Source organism: Melanerpes formicivorus, unplaced genomic scaffold (assembly GCF_026170545.1).
Source record: "Melanerpes formicivorus ecotype bairdi unplaced genomic scaffold, bMelFor1.0.p_v2 SCAF_4, whole genome shotgun sequence".
Classification (NCBI taxonomy): domain Eukaryota; kingdom Metazoa; phylum Chordata; class Aves; order Piciformes; family Picidae; genus Melanerpes; species Melanerpes formicivorus.
The window spans coordinates 5,860,126-5,881,720 of NW_027142356.1; the positions used below are offsets into that span (position 1 = coordinate 5,860,126).

Below are 21,595 nucleotides of genomic sequence, written 5' to 3' on the forward strand. Positions count from 1 at the left end.
TGATGGTGGTTCTCTTCTGTATAGTCGATAGATACTTTTCATTTTGGGTTGGGGAATTGACATTGTTACTGCAAACCAGTCCAAAAGTGTCATCATTTCTGTTTTCAGGTGGCTGGCAGGATGAGACGTGGCCTGATGGCTGGACTGCAGTAACAAGGGATGGGAAGCGATCTGCCCAGTTTGAGCACACGCTGCTGGTCACCGATACAGGCTGCGAGATCTTGACCCGGCGGCTGGATAGCATTCGCCCCCATTTCATGACTCAGTGATAGTCAGGACTGAGCAGGTGGACCTGAATGATACCTATTTTTTTTGGCCTCTGTACTATGCATTTTTTTAAGAGTACAGAATAGAGAGATTCCATCGTTTGCTTTGTTCTCAGTGATTGGTAGAGGGATATCCAGAAGAACCTGACCCAGTACCTGGAAAAGCAGAGAAGAAGTTAAAGAATTCCCTGCTTTCTGTCTACCTACAGCACTCATGCTATGGTTTTCTTCTTTCTTCAATTCTCTCTGTAGCACCTTTCTTTCAATTAGACCCACAGTTGCTTCTGTTGCTGCCATGGTATTAGCTAGAAAAGTTTGGATAACCTTTCCCACAGGGACTTGATATTTTGGGATCCAGGTTTTTTTCACCACTTCAGTGTGCCCTGTTGCTCTTGGTATGTGAGTGGCACCTGAGATTTTAAGCATTTCTAGTTCCAAAGACTTGCTCCTGCTTCTGCAGATATGGTTCTAATGGGCTGGGCCTTGTTTGTTTATCAGTTGAGAAGGGGGCAGAAAGGAGAAAGATATGCACGTTGCCAAGAATAGGCTGCCCTTCCCTTTAATTCTGTCCCCATCTCTTTGCTGGTGGCCTCCAGTGATGGTGACCATACGTGACACACTGTATTAATGGCAGGACTTGTTTCTTTTGCTGGAGATTTGATAGTATGGGCTTCCTGCAGGGAAAATTAATAATTTCTGTCTTATGTGCAGCTCCCTGGAATAAGCTGCTTCTTGGTGAAGCAGCTGTGCAGGCAGTCTCCTGCTCCAAAAGCTTGGTGAAGCTGGTGTATCGGAATTGCCTAGGTAAAGAAATGAAACAAGAACCAAAAAGATCCCATGATTCATGGGATCCCTGCATGTGTGAAGCGTGGGACATTTCTTAAAGGTACATCCACAGTACCTTTGTGGGGATCTGGATTTGCAAGACAGATAGAACTAAGTAGGTGTCTCAAAACAAGTCAGAGAGTGACAAAACAAAAACACCTGCAGTGCTGTCTGTAATCATTTTTACACAGGTAATTTCCTCTCCACCCTCTCCATCAGTTGAGCTTCACACTTTTGGAAGGTCATAGAGGGGTAGCTTTGGAAACTGATCTTTTTTTTCTCTGACTGGGTGTGGAATGGGCAGAATTAGTATGTATAGCCCTTTATTTTCTGTTAATGGGTCATGATAAGCTGGGAACTGTCACATTAAGGAGCATGAAGTGATTAAGCCTCTCTTCTCACTACCCTTTCTTTTCCCATGCCCACTTCCTTTCTATCATCCTTCAGTGTCTCTGCTGAGGGAATTTATTTTTTCTTCTGAATTGTAATGAAAAATTTTTCAGACTCCAGCACAGACTTAGTCTTACGTCACTGTAATGCAAGAAACAGTTAAAGCAATGCAGACATTAAATCATACAATCATGGGCATAAAACACACCTTTTACAAGGTGTCTGGTGAATTTGTTGCCACATTGGACCCCAAGCATATGAGGCACTGCATGCCCTTGTCTCCCCTTGGCACTGCAGAATTTAGGTGGGAGAAAGGGGTTAGTGCTTCACAGCACTGGACTCATGTATTACCAAATACCAAATTTGCCAGCAAATGTCTTCTGTGCCCTGAGTGCCTCAGACCTCCGTTGCTCAGAGAGTATCATTGCAATGTTTTCATTACCTTTATTATTATTTTTAATTATGCAGTAAAGTGACCTGAAGAGAGCATAGAGAAGTGTGTGTGTGTGTGTGTGAGAGAGAGAGAGAGTGTGAGTGTGTGCATAGATTTTAACAAACCAGACTGTAGTCCTGGAGTGGAATTGCCCATGCTGAATGAGATGTAATGTATTGAGGAGATGACTGTCCTGGAGATTTGCCCACCATATCATTCACTTGAATGGTTACAGCAGTCTTGCCTTTTCTCTATGTGTGTGTATGACTGGGGAGAGGGCTTCATTTTTGGTCTATGAAATAAAAGTTGCAGCTGCTTTTAACAGAAATAACCTTTTTTTTTTTTTTGGTGATCCAAAACCAAACATAGGCTTCTCTCAGTTATAATCCAGGTTTGTTTGCACCAGTGCAAGCCAACGTAGATGCATGCAGCCAGATTAAAAAAACCAACAAACCTCACCCTCAAACCTGTACATGTGCCACTTGAATACCTCTTTTGTCACTGCAGCAATACAGCCAGGTTTAACACTGCATGCTTTTAATATGGGTGATCAATGATGCTATGCACTCTTCCCTAGAAACAAATCACAGCATGAAAACTCTTTATACCAAGTTTGACGGTATTTTTAAACCAGTGGAAAGCTTAGTCAGCATCTACACCAGTTCTTTCAACCTGAGGTAGCACATCAGCCTGGAAAACCAAACTTACTTAATAAAAATACTGTGAAAGCCTGTTTCTCACCTATCTAGCTGGAAACTTTGCTTGAACACGACAATATGAGACTTGTGCTGACTGGATTTGGGGATTCATCTATTTTTTCACTCTTACAAAGGTTGCTATCTGCTTAAAAAGCCAAACTTTCACAAACCATATACACTTTTGCCAAAAACACAATCCTGAAACAGCTGTGAAATAATCCCTTATTCTCCCTTTAGAATCATGTAAGAGTGTGGAAACTTTTCATGCTGTTACTTCAAATTGACATTTGATAGCTAGTGTTCACTAGAAGTAACAGCATGAGGAGACATCTTTTGTGTGACAGCCAGTAGAGTACATACACAGTTCATGTATAGTCATTTGGTGGTATCTTTTTGTCTGCTATGTCCTGGGTGTTGTCAAGATGGTACAGTTCCACACACTTACCTTGATCACCAAGAATGGTATACAAGCTCTTGTGTCTCCAAGTCCCTTTGTTAGCTGAGCAGCTTCACAGACACTACTTCAAACATGATCTGTTCAAACACTGTGCAGGACAGAGCAGACTGAAAACTTACATAAGGGCTAGGAAATCAATTCTTCTAGCTGGGGAGAAGCTGTCTTTGACTCAAGATCCCTAGTGTTACAAAACTGGCTTTCCACAAGGTGCAGATTCTCTACAGTAATGATGTGATGCAGACAACATGACTGTCTTGATCTGGTCTGTGCAGCCTAGAGAAACTGTTAGTTCCAGTGACGGGGTAGTTTTGGTAAGTTGTGGGACTAGTAAGTTCACTATAACAGGTGGGCAGCAAGTTTTCTCCTGAATTCTCTAATGCCCAGCCAGTGTTTCTGGAGCTACAAGGTACTGAAAATCACTTCACTGCTGTGTTGGAGTGCTCACTTTCCAGGTAAAAATTCCATTTGTATTTCTTCCAGGTGCTCAAAATGGAATTCTTGTGACATCCACAGTCACTCTGTTTGCTCTGTCTGAAATGAAGCTGGGAATGCAGCTACCTCAACTATTTTCAGAATACTCTATCCAATTATAAATGGCAAAATAGGAGGAGTCCCAGTTGTGTCGCTGTATAGGGAGAGGGTGACAGCGATGGAAGTATACGCAAGCGGAGTACAGAGAAAGACAAAAGACTCCATTTATTCCAGTGAACAACACATATTTGTATGTGTGTTGTTAGTGTGGCTGTGTGTGATGGGTTAACAAACTTGGCTCAAGATTCTCACTGGCTGGTGGTAGCATTGCTATAGTTACTCATTGAGCTAGTCCAGGTGGCCTCCTGTCTCATCTTGCGGTTTCTCATCCTCAAACACCCAGTCCAGGGACGTTCCAGATTCTCATGGGAACACATTGATGTTTTCAATATTGAACTCCGCACCAGAGCTCTTCAGGAGGTCCACAGGTTCACCAGAGTCCCCCACACAGTTGTACAGTGATGTCATGAGTTAAGGTAGGTGTTAGTGGTGAGGAGGAATTTCTTCTACTGAGATTCCTGCTTGCATTCAGAGTTCCCTATAATAGTTGTTTTGACCAGGCTCCCTTAAAAGGTGAATTTTCTCTGTTACTCAGTGTCCTTGGTTTGTTGGAAAGCACTGACTTTCTATGTAGGTAATTTTTACTGAATACCCTTTCTGCCTCTGCCATGCAGTTTATTTTCTGCTGTTTGTCTGTGTTCTTCTGGGCCTGTGGCATTGCTTGTAAGTTTTAATTCAAATAAACATTATCCAGTCAGATAATTTCCAACCATATAGTTAAGACAAAACCCTGCATCTCCAAAATCAAGACTCAGGTAACCCCTCACTCCCCAACAAACAAAATCCCACAAAGCCCTGAAGCCTTCATAACAAAAATCTCTTTAGTGTTGTTCCCTTGCACCACTGAAGAGCAGGCTCTTGCTCTAATAGAGTTCCTCACTCAATGGCATGATCCCATTTCTGAGTAAACAGGTAACAACCCCATGCTGTTTATTTTTGCAGTGTTGGCTTCAAAGGCTACTTCAACTGCCAGTGAGTTTAAGGAAATGACAAACTTGTGCTACTGAAGCCTTGGATGACACCACTAGGGCAAGTGACTGGAATAACCCGCCCATAGCTACCGTCAAAGAGCAAGTAAGGTAAAGTGTAGACTTCCCAAGTGAACATGGGTACACCTGGACACTGGGGTCATACATCCAACAACACAGGATCACAGGATTTTAGAGGTTGGACGGGACCTTTGAAGATCATGAAGTCCAAACCCTCTGCCAGAGCAGGACTATAGAATCTAGCACAGGTTGCACAGGAACACATCCAGATGGGTCTGGGAAGTCTCCAGAGAAGGAGACTCTACCACCTTGCTGGGGACCCTGTTCCAGTGCTCTGTGACCCTCACACTGAGGAAGTTCCTCATGTTGAGGTGGAACTTGCTGTGCTGTAGTTTACATCCATTGCCCCATATCCTATCATAGGGTGCAATTGAGCAGAGCCTGTCCCCTCTCTCTTGACTCCCAGCCCTCAGATATTTAAAAATATTTATTAAATCCCCTCTCAGTCTTGTTTTCTCCAGACTAAACATCCCCAGGGCTCTCGGCCTCTCCTCCTAGGGCAGTGCTCCAGTCCCTTCATCACCCTGGTAGCTCTGTGGTGGACTCTCTCCAGCAGATCCCTGTCCCCCTTGAACTGGGGAGCCCAAAACTGGACACAATATTCCAGGTGAAGTGTCCTAGTGCAGAGTAGAGGGGGAGGAGAACCTCCCTCAATCTGCTGGACACACTCCTCTTAATGCACCCCAGGATCCTATTGGCCTTCTTGGCCACAAGGGCACTTTGCTGTTCCCTGCAGAACTTGTTATCCAACAGGACTCCCAGGTCCTTCTCCACAGGACTGCCCTCCAGCAGATCACCTCCTAACCTGTACTGGTGAAGTTTATTATTCCTTCCCAGATGCAGGACTCTGCCCTTATTCTTGTTGAACCTCACCAGGTTCCTCTCTGCCCAGCTCTGAGTCTGTGCAGGTCTTCCTGAATGGCAACACAGCCTTCAGGTGTATCAGCCAAGCCTCCCAGCTTGCTATCATCAGCAAACTTGTTGACCAGACACTCTGTCCCCTCATCAATGTCACACTCTGCTCTATAGTTGCCTTCAAGGTAGAGCTGGATGGTACATCCTTTGTAGTCCTAGAATAACCTTAGGGAACTTGACAGCTGTTGGGAGTTCTTGCACTCTCTCAGTACAGTTAAGGCACATCAGTGTTGCTGCTCAACTAAGCAGTGCTTAGCAAACTGCTATTGACTCTGAAGAATGCTTTTCCTCTTGTCATGTACACACATGCTGTATAAAGTCACTGAAGGAAAACAGACAGAGCAATCTTTGTCACATTCTTAATGCTCAATAATTCCACCACTGTTTAGAAAGAACCTTTTATTAAGTAGATTGAGTTAGGCACTACTGAAGTGAAGAACGAGTACAGAAAGAAGTTCCACCACAAGTGGTAATTATGTAACACTATTTAGTGGTTACTGAATTTTGTTATGCAGTATTCAGAATGTTCACCCTAAACACATCATCATCTTCGTCCCAGTGAGATTTCATTTGCTTGATTCTACCTTCTGTCAGGAATTCCATTGTAAGAGGACAGTTACCATATTGCTGGCCAACTGGAAGGTCTGCATTTGGCTCTAAAGCTTTAGGACAGTTCGAATGCTTAAAATGAGAAAGAAAGAAAGAAAAGAAGCAATTACCAGTAAGTCCATTTTCTCTTGACTCTCACCTCTTCCTTTCATTGCTGAAACATGTTTGTAACTTCCATCTCTTGTAAGAGCTAAGTTACACCTCTAGCATTTAATAAGGGTTACTAATGCCTGTTTCAGTTTCTTCTCCAGTAAGATACACTCAAAGTGGAAGCTTTTTCAAATTGCATATCAAGTTTTCAGCAGTCAGCCAATAATACTGATCAGGAACATTAATATTTACAATATTCAATCTTTTAGATTGGAATAGAATAAACCAGGTTGGAAGAGACCTTCAAGATCATCGTGTCCAACCTATCATCCAACACCACCTAATCGACTAACCCATGCAACCAAGCACCCTATCAAGTCCCCTCCTGAACACCTCCAGTGATGGTGACTCCACCATCTCCCCAGGCAGCCCATTCCAATGGGCAATCATTCTGCTTGGAGAGTTGTCCAGAACTTACATTATTACTTTCATAGGATGTATGTTCATGTAGGAATAAACCACTGAAATGATACAGAAGCTTGTAACTGGGAAGGAGGATCAACTGCTGGATTTGCAATGCTTCCAGTTGTAAAAAGTACAACTGCAGTTACTGTTAACTGACTTGTCTAAAACAGGAATACAGAAGATAAAGCCACTAATATTTTTTAGAAAGTTCTATACATCAGTATGGATTGAGATCAAAGACTGTACTGTTTTCTTGAGATGATGCTGGGAACTATGCATCTGCAAATGAACCCAAGTATGGATAAAGAGTTGCCTGCATCAGTGGAAATACACAGGCAAAGATGTACTTTATAACCAGAACATCACTCTTAATTTTTCTTCTTGTCTACCTGCTGATTCTTCCCTTCATCCAGAACATGTTCTTAAATAGTATGTGACCTAGTCTGCTAAGCAAGCTGGTTTCTACTTTTAAGAGGCACTGCTATAAATCTCATTCTGTAAATTCCCTTTCAGTCTTTTTTTGAGGAGGAATGTTTTAGCAGTGTTGGAAGCCTGAGACTGACTTGGGCCCTTGATCAACTTTTACATACTTCTGTGTTTCCTTAAACACTGAGAAACACTTTGAACTTTAAAAAGCCTTTTTAGAGGCTTTTTAGTCCTGCCTGTGATATGGCACACACCTAGAAGCTCAGAGAAAGGTTATTTATCTCTGAACATGTGTGGTATATGTCAGCCTTTATCCTCCCTGTTTAAAACATGACAGTGGGCAGAGAACCTGTATTTTGGCAGTGTCTTACCAAGAAATGTCTTCTACAGATCTTTCAGTATTATGAGCATTACCTCTTTCCTGTATGCATCAGCTCAAAAGCCTCATTAATTTTGTTGAAAGGCAGGGTGTGAGTCACAAATTCATCAACCTTGATCTTTTTGGACATGTAGTCAGTCACCAGTTTTGGGACACTGTCTACGCTCTTCCAACCTGAAACACAGAGAGCAGTCATTTGGTTTTCAAGTTTCCACCCACCTCAGAAAACAAACAAACAAATACAACCCTTACACAGGCACTTCTGTGATACAGGAAATGGAACTGAAAGCAGTGGCATATTTGTTTCCTCCTTTGGGCAGGCAGTGAGTGAGGAATGCATGAGGACACACTATCCAAACACATACGTGCACTGACATTTCACTAGGCCTTTCAGCATTCAACATCACAGCAGCCCTCAGGTAGGAAAGCATGCACAACTGTGGTGGGTTGAAAATTCCACCCAACAAAAAATTGCCAGACCAGCTCAGTTAGAAAGCAAATGATGCTACCACAACGCATCTCTTTCAGCCCCTCTATCTATCTTTATTACCTAAGCTTTGTATTAGAAAAAGAACAGTGTAATAATAATGTGAAGTTTGGATACATTAGAGAACTTAAGCAATTACTGAATCCCCAAGTTACCTGTAGCTGTAAAAGCCTCAGTGTGATTTGGGTCTGACAGCAGAAAACGTGTACTGAGCAACTGTTTTATTTGAAAGCTCTTCATAGCATGTTCCCATGTTAGTCCCCCACTGTGCTTAGCAATTAAGCAACATAAACATTTATGTGACCTCCCATCTCCCCAAAGACTAGGTCCTTTCACCAAACCAAACCTTCACTTGGTGATAAAGCAATCCCTCCATACCATTCCTTTAGCATATAGTTGTGTGCTCTCCCAAAATGCGTGATCTATCATACTGTGTTTATTTGTAGCCTGTGCGTAGGAGTATCTTGTATCTTAAAAGTCAACACAGCATTTATGAATAGCTTGTCAGTAGTACATTCCTTGTACAAGCAAAAGCAAGCTGGTATGTTCTTGCCAGCTTTCACCTGCAGTAAATTATTATCTCCATGCCAAAAGAGTTACCTCCAAATGCAGTTCCTTTCCATGTCCGCCCAGTTACCAGCTGGAATGGCCGTGTGGAAATCTCCTGACCAGCAGCAGCTACTCCGACTATGACACTCACTCCCCAGCCTTTGTGACAGGCTTCCAAGGCAGCCCTCTTCACAGATGGACAGAATAAAGCAGAGCATTTATTGCTAATGTTTAGCCTACCTAGACAGGCACAGCTTGCACTGCCTTTCCCCCAGTTACCATGTTGGTATATAGGGAACAAGAAATACACTAAAAAATGCATTTACTTGTCCATTGACTGTAAAATACTCGGTTTATCTCTCTTTTGACTTCTCAAGAAGTCACTCTGAACTTCCACTGGGAGCTGAGATAAACTGTAATCAGAGACAGTATAGACCATGTTACTGACAGGTAGTAATGCTGTTGTAATTCTTGGAAATCTATCCTTATGTTCAGTAATATTTCTGCCTTTCCAAAGGTTAAATTCATTATTTGAGGAATTAGGGAAGTACTGAGTGGTCCTTGAGATGTGACTGTTCATTGTACAATGCATTTTATGTTTGTGGGTTGTGGGGTTTTTATTTAAGTTTTCAAGAGTCAGCATATTAAAACTATTTCAAAGAATTCCCATTACAGGAAAAAGTTTCTAAGTTGTAAGTGCCATTTTCAGCCTGAGAAGTAGCATCTGCTTTCACTACATAATAAAGATTGGGTGTAAATTGGCCTTTTTGGTCATAGCAGTTATCATCACTATTTTAAATTAGTATGGTATGCCTTCTGTAACAAGAAAGCAGCTTGTTGTGCTATTGAGCTAAACAACTAAGTGGCAGGTACATATCCCCTCCCTCTAAGTACTACTGCTATGCAAACACTCACCATGACTCCAACATTACCAATGCACTCAAATGAGTAGTCTACACCACCATCGGTCATCTCAACCAGCACCTCCTGTATGGGCTTCTTGAAATCTTCAGGGCTAATGCACTCAGTAGCTCCAAACTCTTTGGCTTTGGCATACTTATCCTTGTTAATGTCAATGCCAATGATACGGGATGCTCCTGCTATTTTACAGCCCATAATAACAGCCAGGCCCACTCCTCCTAAACCAAAGACCGCACATGTAGAGCCAGGCTCCACCTAGGAACAAGAAAAGGGCCATGAGCAACACAGAAAACTCATCCTTCCACCTGAGTGGGAAACAGGTTAAGAAGTCTGCAGTGAAGGAAATGTGGAAGATAAATGGCTAGGAGATTTTATCCCTTGGATAAGAGAAACTCTACAGAAATTAAAGCCAAAACCTCTTCAGGCACTAAGCTTTTAATTTTGTTCAAAGACTTAATGCCCATAACCTGCCCCAGAGTTGTGCACACTCACCTGCCACCTCTGTCTCACTCTGAACTTCAAACTATCAGCAGGATTAAGATCAACTGGAAAACTAATTTCTATATAACTGGTATCAAAAGGGATGTGGAATCTTCTACCTGGATTTCCTCTAAAGGGGGATCAAGTTCTAAACTGATCTGGCCTTTATGAAGAAGTTAGAAATTTTTAGTTAAATTTCATCAGCTGAGGAAGAAGCAGCAGAAATTAGGTCAGCACAGTTACAGTCCTAAATCTGCGTCTAAGTTACCTGTGCACTCTGTCTCAGATAGTTAGAGGAAAGTTCAGAGGCAACCACAGTGTTACCTTAGCAGTGTTAACAGCAGCCCCATAGCCAGTAGAGATTCCACAGCCAAGCAGGCACACTTTATCGAGTGGTGCTGCAGCATCTATCTTGGCTACTGAGATGTCAGCCACCACAGTATACTCTGAGAAGGTGCTAGTTCCCATGAAGTGGTAAATCTGCTTTCCTTTGCAGGTGAATCTGCTGGTACCATCAGGCATGAGTCCTTTCCCTTGAGTAATTCTTGAGACAAAGATGGGAAAGTATAGTTAAGTGTCTTAAGCAGTAAATACTGTCACCAAAGTGTATCCATTAAGTAGCAACAAGACACAGTTGCATACTTGCACCATTATTTTTCAATCACTCCAGCAAACCCAGGAGTTCACAGAAATTAGGTGCTGAACTCCTGAAACTTCATGGTGGTAATTCCTCCATGGAAGCACTGAAAGAAACTGACTTTATCTTACACTGATGTTGTCAGCTACCACTCTTCTGTCTTCACTTCCTTCAGCACACTTCCCTTGAATAGCAGCTATCAGTTATGTCACTGGGATTTTTGTTTGGGAGAATTGTTTTCAGAACAGGAGCTGGAAGTTTAGCTAGGAAGCAGGTGCCAAGTGAAAAACAGCTTGATGTAATTTTGTACTGCTTGAGAGCTTTGGTATTGACTCCAAAGAGCTAAATTCCTTGAAGTGTTTCCTTTTAGTAGTAATTAAATATGTGGTTGGAGCATTTAGGTTTTCAAAACTATGGACACAAGCTAGCAGTTTACACCTACACATATAAGAAAATAGAAATAGACTTATTTAAAGGCAAAGGAAGGAAGAATTACAAAGTAGTCTGTAACTGACTCCATAAACCAAGTATTTTCCAAGTAATTAAATCACAGAATCAATACGGTTGGAAAAGACCTCAAAGGATCATCAAGTCCAACCTGTCACCCAACACCTCATGACTACTAAACTATGGCAGCAAGTGCCACGTCCAATCCTCTTGAACACCTCCAGGGACAGTGACTCCACCACCTCCCTGGGCAGCCCATTCCCAATGGCTAACAAGTCTCTGTGTGAAGAACTTTCTCCTCATCTCAAGCCTAAACCTCCCCTGGTGCAGCCTGAGACTGTGTCCTCTTGTTCTGGTGCTGATTACCTGGGAGAAGAGACCGACCCCCACATGGCTACAACCTCCCTTCAGGTAGTTGCAGACAGCAATAAGATCTCCCCTGAGCCTCCTCCAGGCTAAACAATCCCAGCTCCCTCAGCCTCTCCTCACAGGGCTGTGCTCGAGGCCTCTCCCCAGCCTCGTTGCCCTTCTCTGGACACATTCAAGTGTCTGAATGTCCTTCTTAAATTGCATCTTGAGATTTATTCTGTAAAGATAACTCTTATCAATTACTTTTGATGACTGGAACAGGTATACATTGAACAAATATAATGTGCGTCAAAAAGAAAACCATACTGACCTTATCTTCTGGCACAGATTTGTTTTAGGATTCTTACAGAACTTGCACTCTCTGCACTGGGGGATGTATAGAGGGATAACAGTGTCCCCTAAGAGGAAAATTTAAAGAAATATGTTGTGGTTAGTTATCAAGCCAGGAAAGGCAGCAGGAAAAAAACTAATGTTATTGAAGCCAATTTTCATGGCTTTCATGTGAGCTTTGTGTATGAAAAGATATTTATGATATAAAGTAGCATTGTTTAGAGGGAGGGATAGGTAAAACACTTTTCTCATGTTTGACCAGACAACCAATTAAAAGTTCATCATTCTAGAACAAATAAATGCCAGTGTAAAACAAACCAACCCCCAAGCAACAGTGAGAAACATGATTAAACATTTTTAAGCCCTTTGACAGGTAACAACTATCATGTGGAAAAAAAACAAACAAAAAACCAAAAGCAGCAACAATGTAATTATACTGATCCATTTCCAAGTGAGAAATTGGTATGCTGGGCTCTTACAAACATTAAACCAAGAGCACACTGAATAGATTAGTGTTGTACCTCACAGACATCCCAGAGTAAGACATTATATTCACTCCTGCTATACAGCATTGCGGTGGCCCCACTCGACAGTGAACCATGTAGTAAAATAACATTTCTTAGGAAGGCAGAAAACTTATATTATAATATTTCTTTTACCTGGCTTTACTTTGGTAACTCCTTCCCCAACACTTTCCACAATTCCTGCTCCTTCGTGACCCAAGATCACAGGGAAACATCCTTCAGGATCAGCACCACTCAGAGTATAGGCATCAGTGTGACAGACGGCAGTGGCGACTATCTGTGAAGAAATAGAAAACCTGAGGCATGCAGAGGAACAGAACAGTAGCACACATCTCATATTCTCCATGGTCAGACATTTGAAACCGACAAGACAAATTTGCCCATCCTGGCAGCATTTGTGATATGGCTAACCCACCTTCCACTCCCAGCAAGGCATGGGGGTGCCAAGGCAAGACACATTTTACTGCTTTGAAAAAGTCACGATAGTACATATTTTCTCATTTCCATCAACTCCATTCTGACACTGAGATGGGTAGAAGATGACATCTGGTTTCCCGAAGCTAGAAATCAGTACTCTTCATTATCTCAGAGTAGGTTGGCATTTTGGATTTGAAATAAGTTAGTCTCTCCAAGGTAAAATGATCAGAGAAACCACACAGAATTCTCAGTACTAAACAAATTAAGGCTTTAGCACCAAGGAGATAAATTTCATCTTAATGTACACTTCTCGGCAGATATGGGCTACTAGAAAGTCCTGACCAAATCAGGAGCTTGGGTATGGAGAATCCAAGAGACCACAGCTGAGCAGCCAGTAACTTGTGGCCTCACTGAAGTAAAACCCAGCTTGTCACACAGCTGCAGCACTTCACAAACTACTGGGCTTCAAACAAGACCAAGGTAGTTCTAGCTCAGATGTTTTGAGGGACCTTAATCAGTAATGACTGGAACCGATCCCCAAGACTAGTCATGACTGAAGGGAGACCAGTAGAAATTAATGTTTTTCATAAACAGATGATCTAAGTACCAAAGTTTTCTTCATTGTAAAGCCAGCTGAGATACTAATGAACTAGTACTGTCCATTCAGAAGACTGCTAGTAAACAAACTATTCAGCTTTAATACTTAAGTCTCCCAAAATACAATGCATACAGTCATACAGGTGTTTTAATTACCTTGATACGAACTTCATGAGCTTTTGGTGGAGCAACCTCCACCTCCTCAAGAGAGAGGGGTTTACCTGCTTCCCAGGCAACAGCAGCCTTGCATTTAATAACCTAAAAGAAAACAACAACAAAGAGGACATCTGTTGTATGGTTCATTAAAAGTAATTCTTGTTCAGCCAAATGAGAAAATGAGAGAAACACTACTGGCTTTTGGAAAGAATCCCAGATCTGAAATTCATCATTTCAACACAGAGCTTTAATTGCCCTACATTTGCTTTCAGGAAGTTAAATAACAGTAAATGGAGATCTAAAATTTGGATGCCATTATAAAAAAATGTAATAAAGGCAGGAGCGCTTAGGAGATACTCAAATACTGCAGTGAAATGAGCAACAGGAGGGAAAAGATTGCAAGACAAAAATAGTGGGTTTAAAACAAGAGATGGGTGCTCATCTGAGATGTGTTCCTTGAGCACAAGTTAACAGATAGCAAGCTGGAGGTCACATAATGGTCTGAGGCCCACATCAAGAGGGAATTTCTTGTTCCTTATCAGGATGGCTTCTAAGTATGATTTAGGCAAGGAGATGTGTGCTGTTGCACAAAGCTCTCCAGTGATGATGCACAGGGACCAGATAGGTTTTACTGTATGGTTATTATCTGTTGAGCGATTGTGCACTGACACTCTGGCAAAGCCTGTGTGCATTACAAAGTACTCATCCACTGCTCTCAGCAGCATGGCAAATTCTGCTTTGGAACCACACCTATATATCCCAGAAAGTTTTTCAAGGCAAATGGCGCAGAGCCTGGAGAGAGCAGCATTTGTGGAGCTGTAAACCCAATCCTAGCAACAGGTACCTCTGTGCAGCTGACTGGGGAAATCAGCTGACACTACAGCCACACAATCCAGAGCAGCTTCAGGTGCTGCAAGGCTAAGCATCTGGAGTAGCCTTCAAGTTCAGTTTTACAAAGCATGGCCTTCAGGAGAAACAGGGCATCAAATAATCTGAATTTTGTTTTCTGACAGACACAAGAGCTTTCAGCAAACGTGATATGGAATACCTGCCTGCAGGGCACACAGATGAGCTGTGAAATCAAATTCAAAACCTAATTACATAAAACCTGACAGGGAATGCTGTCACACACTAGATTGCTTTGGAAGACATCCTTTTGCAATCTACTCCAGAATAGTAACCGTGTATTTTGGTTTATATTTGGGTTATATTCAGTTACACTATACAAATTACACTGACTTTTTTTCTATGCAAACAAGGTCTAAGCCACTGCTATGACAGTTGGAGATAGTAAGCATTTCATAGCATGCACTATAAACCAATACAAGGAAATGATGAATTTTTTTTGTGTTCAAACTAGCTGTGGTGTTCCTGTGGAATCACTGCAATGGGATTAATGTAAATTCCCCAGAGCAGACGCAGTCACCCAGCCTTCCTGAAATTTCACTGCCTGGAAGGAAAAACAGCACCAAGACCACTTGTTAGGCTTGCCAACTCTGGTCACTCACCTGCATGTGTAGAGGGAAATAGTCTATGACTTTCTGCAGTACTTTTGTGCAATTAACAGTACTGGACTCAGCCAGAACCAGCTAACACCATCGCCGTACTGTAACAGCAGAACTGCAGATGCTCACCTCGGCTTAAACTTGCTAAAATAAATACTGCCAACCCTAAAAGCCCCGAAGCTGTCTAACAGGTAACAGGCCAGCAGGGTCCTAGATCAGGCAGAAACCACCTTAACCCAGAACCTCTTGCCTTGGTGTTTATTACCAGGCTAAAGATTGCAAAAATGCACTAAACGTAACATAGTAACTGACAGGAGCAGCAGTATGGGCATCCAGTCATGATTTCTAAAGGTACCAAAGATTTTGCAAGAAAATCTAAGTCGAGGCACAAAGTGCAAGTGAAGCCATCATTTTGATAAATCATTTACTGGTTTTCAATCCATCCCTCATCCTCCCACCATGAAGTCACTTGTTCTCACATAGGAGACTGAGCAATCTGGAAACTGATTTCCACAAGCTTGCTGAAGCACAGGATTAAAGAGGGGAGAAAAGTCTCCTTATGGGCTAAATTCTAATATTCCTAAAATTAATGTTATGCATCTGGGAGCATGTTTTGAAAGTGACTTCTGATTCTGCAGCTTTTAAAGCTGGCTTTTGAAATTGCAGTCAGCTCACGGAGCCACAAAAGCCCCTGGACTACTCAGAGGGTATCAGAAAAGCCCCATCTTCTGACCTTTCCACATCCTAAACCTTTTGCTATTGCTTTGCTTAAGATCCTATAGCTAACAGCCGGAAAAGAACCCCCAACTTTCACCAGTTCTTAATGCTCTATTAACAGATTAGCACAAGAACACAACTGCTGCCCTGCTTATTGCTGCACACTCAATCAGCCACCCCGTTCAAGACGAAATTAAGCAGCTGCTCCAAAACTGCTGCGGGCCTGGACCAGCCTAGATGCTGAAGGCAAAGTGAGACCACCCAACGTGGCTTGGACCCAGGGCCACTGAACAAATGCCCTGAAACTAACGCAGTATTACATAGCTTTGGACTATCCTGATGTTTTGAAAGTGATGCAGCTAACTTGCCGGACAATGGTTTTGAGAGCAATCAGAGTCCAGCTGTACTGAAAAGGCTGGCCAAGGTGCTGGACAGCAAGCCTCAAGGATCACGCTTTCTGCAGAGGCATCTTCCCAAACGCACCGATTCTTTCTTGCACCCCAGTCAGAGGGAGAAAATGCACAGGGTGAGCCGTCCTTGCCATTACCCTCTCCCCACCCATCCCTGCTGACAGCTCCTTACTGCCCTGCGGTAACGCAATATGCACCGAGGAGCCATCACCTTCCCAGCCCTCTGCCCTACGGACATCTGTTGGCCCCTTCTTCACGCTTATGAAGTCACATCTGCCTAAAGCCCGCAGGAACCACGCAAGCTCAAGGTCTCTTGCTCGTTCTTCCAGCACCGTGACCAAGAAGCGGTCTACGCACACAAACGGAACCTTCAGATTCAGAAAACGTGCGCGGACGGGGGGAGCACTGTAAGGCACGCCGGGGAGCCATGCATGTGGTTCTGTCCTGCTGCTGCAGATGCTTACAGCAGGGCTCCCATCCCCGTCAGTAAGGGCGCGGACTACCGCTGCACATCCTTACAGGAGTAAGGAGACCCCACGCCAACTCCTGCACCCCCACTTCCGCTACCGCCGAGCGCTCCCACTGCGGCGCTGAGAAGGGAGCAAACGAACCAACAAAGGCCCACAAGCGCTGGCTCCGAAATGCCTCCCACCACCTTCCGCCCACCCGGTCCGAGGGACAGCAGGGATCGCCTGCCTCAGCACCTCCCGCCCCATAGACCCCTCGGCGGGCCGCGGACCCCGCGCCCCCGCGGGACGGCCGCGCGCTGTGACGCCTCACCCCGCTCGCCATGGCGCAGGGATACCGCGGCCCGGCGCGTGCGCGCTGCGTCCCCGGACCGCGCGGGGGTGGAGCAGCCGTGAGGGGAAAGGGAGGCGGGGAGGGGTGGCGGGTTATAGAGGTGTTTGTAGAGGCTCTGTCCTGAGCGCTCTTGCTCCCCGCCGGGATGGCGGGGCCGGAGCGCCCGCAAGCAGGGGAAGGTGTCATTCTTCCCGCAAATGCCGGTGCGGGTGAAGGTGTGGGATAACGGTGAGCAGGTATCAGCAGCGGGTGCCTGAGTGTAGCGGTCTTCTCGTGGGGCATTGCTCTCAGAGAATCGCAGAAGGTAGGGGTTGAAAGGGCCTTCTGGATATCATCTAACCACCCTGCTGGAGCAGGATCGCTTACAGTAAATCACGCAAGATGGGTTTTGAATGTCGCCAGAGGTGGAGGCTCGAAAACGCCCTTTTGAATTCTGATTTGTTCCCTACATTTTCCTGTGAGGGACTAGAGGAAGCTACTGCTATAGCATTCAGGAGAGAGTCCTGTCGTGGCCCAAGTCAGCGTCAGTTAACTTCTGTAAATTACAAATACAGCTGTCTGGAGGGCGCAGGACTTTGAAAAGATGAAAACCCACGTAAAATGTTCAAAGCTGGTTGATATTTCCTTGGACAATTCTTAGTTAACATAATTGGGGGTTGTGAATAAAAATATACGGGTTGCCCAGGGAGGTGGTGGAGTCACCGTCCCTGGAGGCGTTCAAGAGGGGATTGGACGTGGCACTTGGTGCCATGGTCTAGTCATGCGGTCTGTGGTGACAGGTTGGACTCAATGATCCTCGAGGTCCCTTCCAACCTAAGTTATACTGTGATACACATTTAGAATATTATCTAGTAATTGAAGAAATGGTTGGTTCCAAAGGAAAAGCTTCAGAAATAATTTCCCTAATGAATCCTAGTGTAATACTGAAATATACCAAACCAAAATAACTTATCAAAACGAAGGCCTGTGTTGATTAGATGTGTTCAAAATAAGTATGAAAGTGACCATAGCAGTCAGCTATGGCATCAGGCATCAGGACTTGCTCCCTTAAAAAAAAGAGGAGGGTAATTGTTATTGGCAATTCCCTCCTGTGGGGAACAGAGGGCCCCATATGTCGGCCAGACCCTACTCACAGGGAGGTTTCTTGCCTTCCAGGAGCCATGGTTGGAGATGTTACCAGAAGACTGCCTGGTATGGTGCAGCCCTCTGACTATTATCCCTTGATAGTTATGCAGTTAGGGAATGATGATGTTGCAACCAGAACTCCCAGGGCTATCAAAGATGACTTCAGGGCCCTGGGAGATCTGGTTGAGGGGTCAGGTGCACAAATACTTTTTTCGTCTATACCCTTAGTTGCAGGAGGGAATACCATAAGGAACAGGTCAGCAGCTGTAGTCAACAGGTGGCTTAGAGGCTGGTGCAGGCAAAAGAATTTTGGGTTTTTCGATCTTGAAAAACTTTCTGCTGCACCAGGCCAGCTGGCAACAGATGGAGTACGTCTGTCCCAGAGGAGGGGTAAGATCAGAGTGTACGAGAATGGCCTATCCCTCAAAGGGAAAAAGATTCTAGGAAGGGAATTGGCAGGTCTCATAGATAGGGCTTTAAACTAGTTTCGAAGGGAGAAGGGGTTGAAACCAGGCCCCCCAGGCTGGGGTCTGGGGGAGATAAGCCAGAGCCAGAGGTGAAACCAGCAGCCCAGCTGAAGTGCATGTACACTAATGCACGAAGCATGGGCAACAAACAAGAGGAGCTGGAAGCCTTGCTGCAGCAGGAAAATTATGATGTAGTTGCCATCACAGAGACGTGGTGGGACGACTCACATGACTGGAGCGCTGCAATTGATGGCTACAGGCTCTTCAGGAGAGACAAGCAAGGAAGAAGGGGTGGAGGGGTGGCCCTGTACATCAGGGAGGCACTAGATGCCATTGAGCTGGAGATCAGGGACCATCAGGTTGAGTGCCTGTGGGTGAGAATTAGAGGGAAGGCCAACAGGGCTGACATCCTGGTTGGAGTCTGTTATAGACCACCCAACCAGGATGAAGATGTTGATGAGTCATTCTATAGGCAGCTTAAGGCTGTCTCAAGATCGCCTGACCTTGTTCTCATGGGTGACTTCAACTTGCCTGATATCTGCTGGGATCTTAACATAGCAGAGAGGAGGCAATCTAGGAGGTTCTTAGAATGCACAGAGGACAGCTTCTTATCCCAGGTGCTCCACGAGCCTACCAGGGGTAAGGCTATGCTTGACCTCCTCTTCACCAATAGGGAAGGGCTGGTGGGTGATGTGGTGGTCAGAGGGTGTTTAGGGGCCAGTGACCACGAGATAATTGAATTCTCAGTATTTGGTCAAGCTAAGAGGGGTAGCAAGAAGACCTCCACTCTGGACTGCCGGAGGGCGGACTTCAGGCTACTCAAGGAACTAATTCAGAGGGTTCCTTGGGATAAAGCCCTTAAAAACAAAGGGGTCCAGGAGAGCTGGTCCTACTTCAAGGAAGAACTGTTGAAGGCTCAGGGACAGGCTGTGCCAATGTGCCGGAAGATGAGCCGCCGGGGCAGACGGCCAGCCTGGATGGTTAATGAACTTTTAATGGAACTAAGGGAAAAAAAGAGGGTGTATCACCTTTGGAAGAGAGGGGAGGCAACCCATGAAAAATTTAAGGATGTTGCTAGGTCTTGCAGGAAGAAAATTAGGGAGGCAAAAGTGCACTTGGAGCTTAGTCTGGCCTCTGCTGTGATGGACAACAAAAAGTCCTTCTATAAATACATTAATAGCAAGAGGAAGGGCAAGGACAACCTCCACTCCTTGGCGGACACGGAGGGGAACGTTGTGATAAGGGATGAGGAAAAGGCAGAGATACTTAACAACTACTTTGCCTCAATTTTTACTAGCAGGACAGAATGTCTTCCAGACAGCTGGCCTCCAGAGCTGGCAGAAGGAGCCAGGGAGCAGCATAGTTTTCCACTGTTCCAAAATGGGGTAGTTGGTGATCTGCTCAGCCGCCTGGATCCCCACAAGTCCATGGGACCAGATGGGATCCATCCTAGGGTGCTGAGGGAGCTGTCAGAGGAGCTGGCCAAGCCACTTTCCATCATTTTTCAGCAGTCCTGCCTCACTGGAGAGGTCCCAGAGGACTGGAAGCTGGCCAACGTGGTGCCCATCCACAAGAAGGGCTGGTTGGATGAGCCAGGGAATTATAGGCCTGTCAGCCTGACCTCAGTGCCAGGCAAGATCATGGAACAGGTCATCCTGAGTGCAATCACACAGCACTTAGAGGATGGCCAAGGGATCAGGCTCAGCCAACATGGATTTAGGAAGGGCAGGTCCTGCCTGACCAACCTGATCTCCTTCTATGAGCAGGTGACTGCCTGGTGGATGTGGGGAGGCCTGTTGATGTAGTCTACCTGGACTTCAGCAAGGCCTTTGACACCGTCCCCCATAGCAAACTGCTGGCCAAGCTGTCAGCCCATGGCTTGGACAGCAGCACTCTGAGCTGGGTTAGGAACTGGCTGGATGGCCGAACCCAGAGAGTGGTGGTGAATGGTGTCACATCCAGCTGGCAGCCAGTCGGTAGTGGAGTCCCCCAGGGATCAGTGCTGGGCCCTGTGCTCTTTAACATCTTTATTGATGATCTGGATGAGGGCATTGAGTCTATCATCAGTAAATTTGCTGATGACACCAAGCTGGGGACAGGAGTTGATCTGCTAGAGGGTAGAGAGGCTTTGCAGAGAGACCTCGACAGGCTGGACAGATGGGCAGAGTCCAACGGCATGAGATTGAACACATCCAAGTGCTGGGTTCTGCACATTGGCCACAACAACCCCATGCAGTGCTACAGGCTGGGGTCAGAGTGGCTGGAGAGCGGCCAGGCAGAGAGGGACCTGGGGGTGCTGGTTGATGGTAGGATGAACATGAGCCTGCAGTATGCCCAGGTGGCCAGGAGGGCCAATGGCATCCTGGCCTGCATTAAGAACAGTGTGGCCAGCAGGAGCAGGGAGGTCATTCTGCCCCTGTACACTGCACTGGTTAGGCCACACCTTGAGTACTGTGTCCAGTTCTGGGCCCCTCAGTTTAGGAAGGATGTTGACTTGCTGGAACGAGTCCAGAGAATGGCAACGAAGTTAGTGAGGGGCTTGGAACACAAGCCCTATGAGGAGAGACTGAGGGAGTTGGGGCTCCTTAGCCTGGAGAGGAGGAGACTCAGGGGTGACCTTATTGCTCTCTACAACTACCTGAAGGGGGGTTGTAAACAGGCAGAGGTTGGTCTCTTCTCCCAGGCAGCCAGCACCAGAACAAGAGGACACAGTCTCAGGCTGCGCCAGGGGAAGTTCAGGCTGGAGGTCAGGAGGAAGTTTTACCCAGAGAGAGTGATTGCCCATTGGAATGGACTGCCTGGGGAGGTGGTGGAGTCGCCGTCACTGGAGGTGTTCAGGAGGAGACTTGACAGGGTGCTTGGTTAGATGGGTTAGTTGATTAGGTGGTGTTGGGTGATAGGTTGGACATGATGATCTTGAAGGTCTCTTCCAACCTGGTTTATTCTATTCTATTTTTACTGCAGCATTAAGTAATTTGCAGAATTTTGTGGTTGAAGTTCTCAGGTTTTTGCTTTCACTAAAAATCGAATAAACCACAAAAAGCTGATCTTTTATCACAGAAG

General features: G+C 45.0%; 2 protein-coding genes across 4 annotated transcripts in view; one reads left to right on the forward strand and one right to left on the reverse strand.

Moving 5' to 3' along the window:
• Positions 1 to 2,245, forward strand: part of METAP1 (methionyl aminopeptidase 1) — a 35,254-nt gene extending 33,009 nt beyond the window's left edge. For both annotated transcript variants that reach the window (XM_068136798.1, XM_068136799.1), the window contains one exon: positions 109 to 2,245. In XM_068136798.1, the coding sequence (XP_067992899.1) occupies positions 109 to 269 (161 nt within the window). In that variant the 3' untranslated portion in view covers positions 270 to 2,245. The remainder of the gene's footprint in view (positions 1 to 108) is intronic.
• Positions 2,246 to 6,008: 3,763 nt separating this feature from the next.
• Positions 6,009 to 16,968, reverse strand: LOC137440561 (alcohol dehydrogenase class-3). 2 transcript variants are annotated; one of them, XM_068136800.1, is made up of 9 exons: positions 16,920 to 16,968; positions 13,508 to 13,609; positions 12,473 to 12,614; positions 11,794 to 11,881; positions 10,355 to 10,574; positions 9,545 to 9,805; positions 8,681 to 8,816; positions 7,629 to 7,767; positions 6,009 to 6,305 (listed from the first exon to the last, which is right to left on the reverse strand). In XM_068136800.1, the coding sequence occupies exons 1-9, from the start codon at positions 16,929 to 16,931 to the stop codon at positions 6,281 to 6,283; spliced, it is 1,125 nt and encodes a 374-aa protein (XP_067992901.1). In that variant the 5' UTR covers positions 16,932 to 16,968; the 3' UTR covers positions 6,009 to 6,280. The 2 variants fall into 2 exon arrangements, with proteins under 2 accessions (XP_067992901.1, XP_067992902.1); XM_068136801.1 differs by lacking the exon at positions 16,920 to 16,968 and adding an exon at positions 15,016 to 15,036.
• Between the last annotated feature and the right edge of the window lie 4,627 nt (positions 16,969 to 21,595).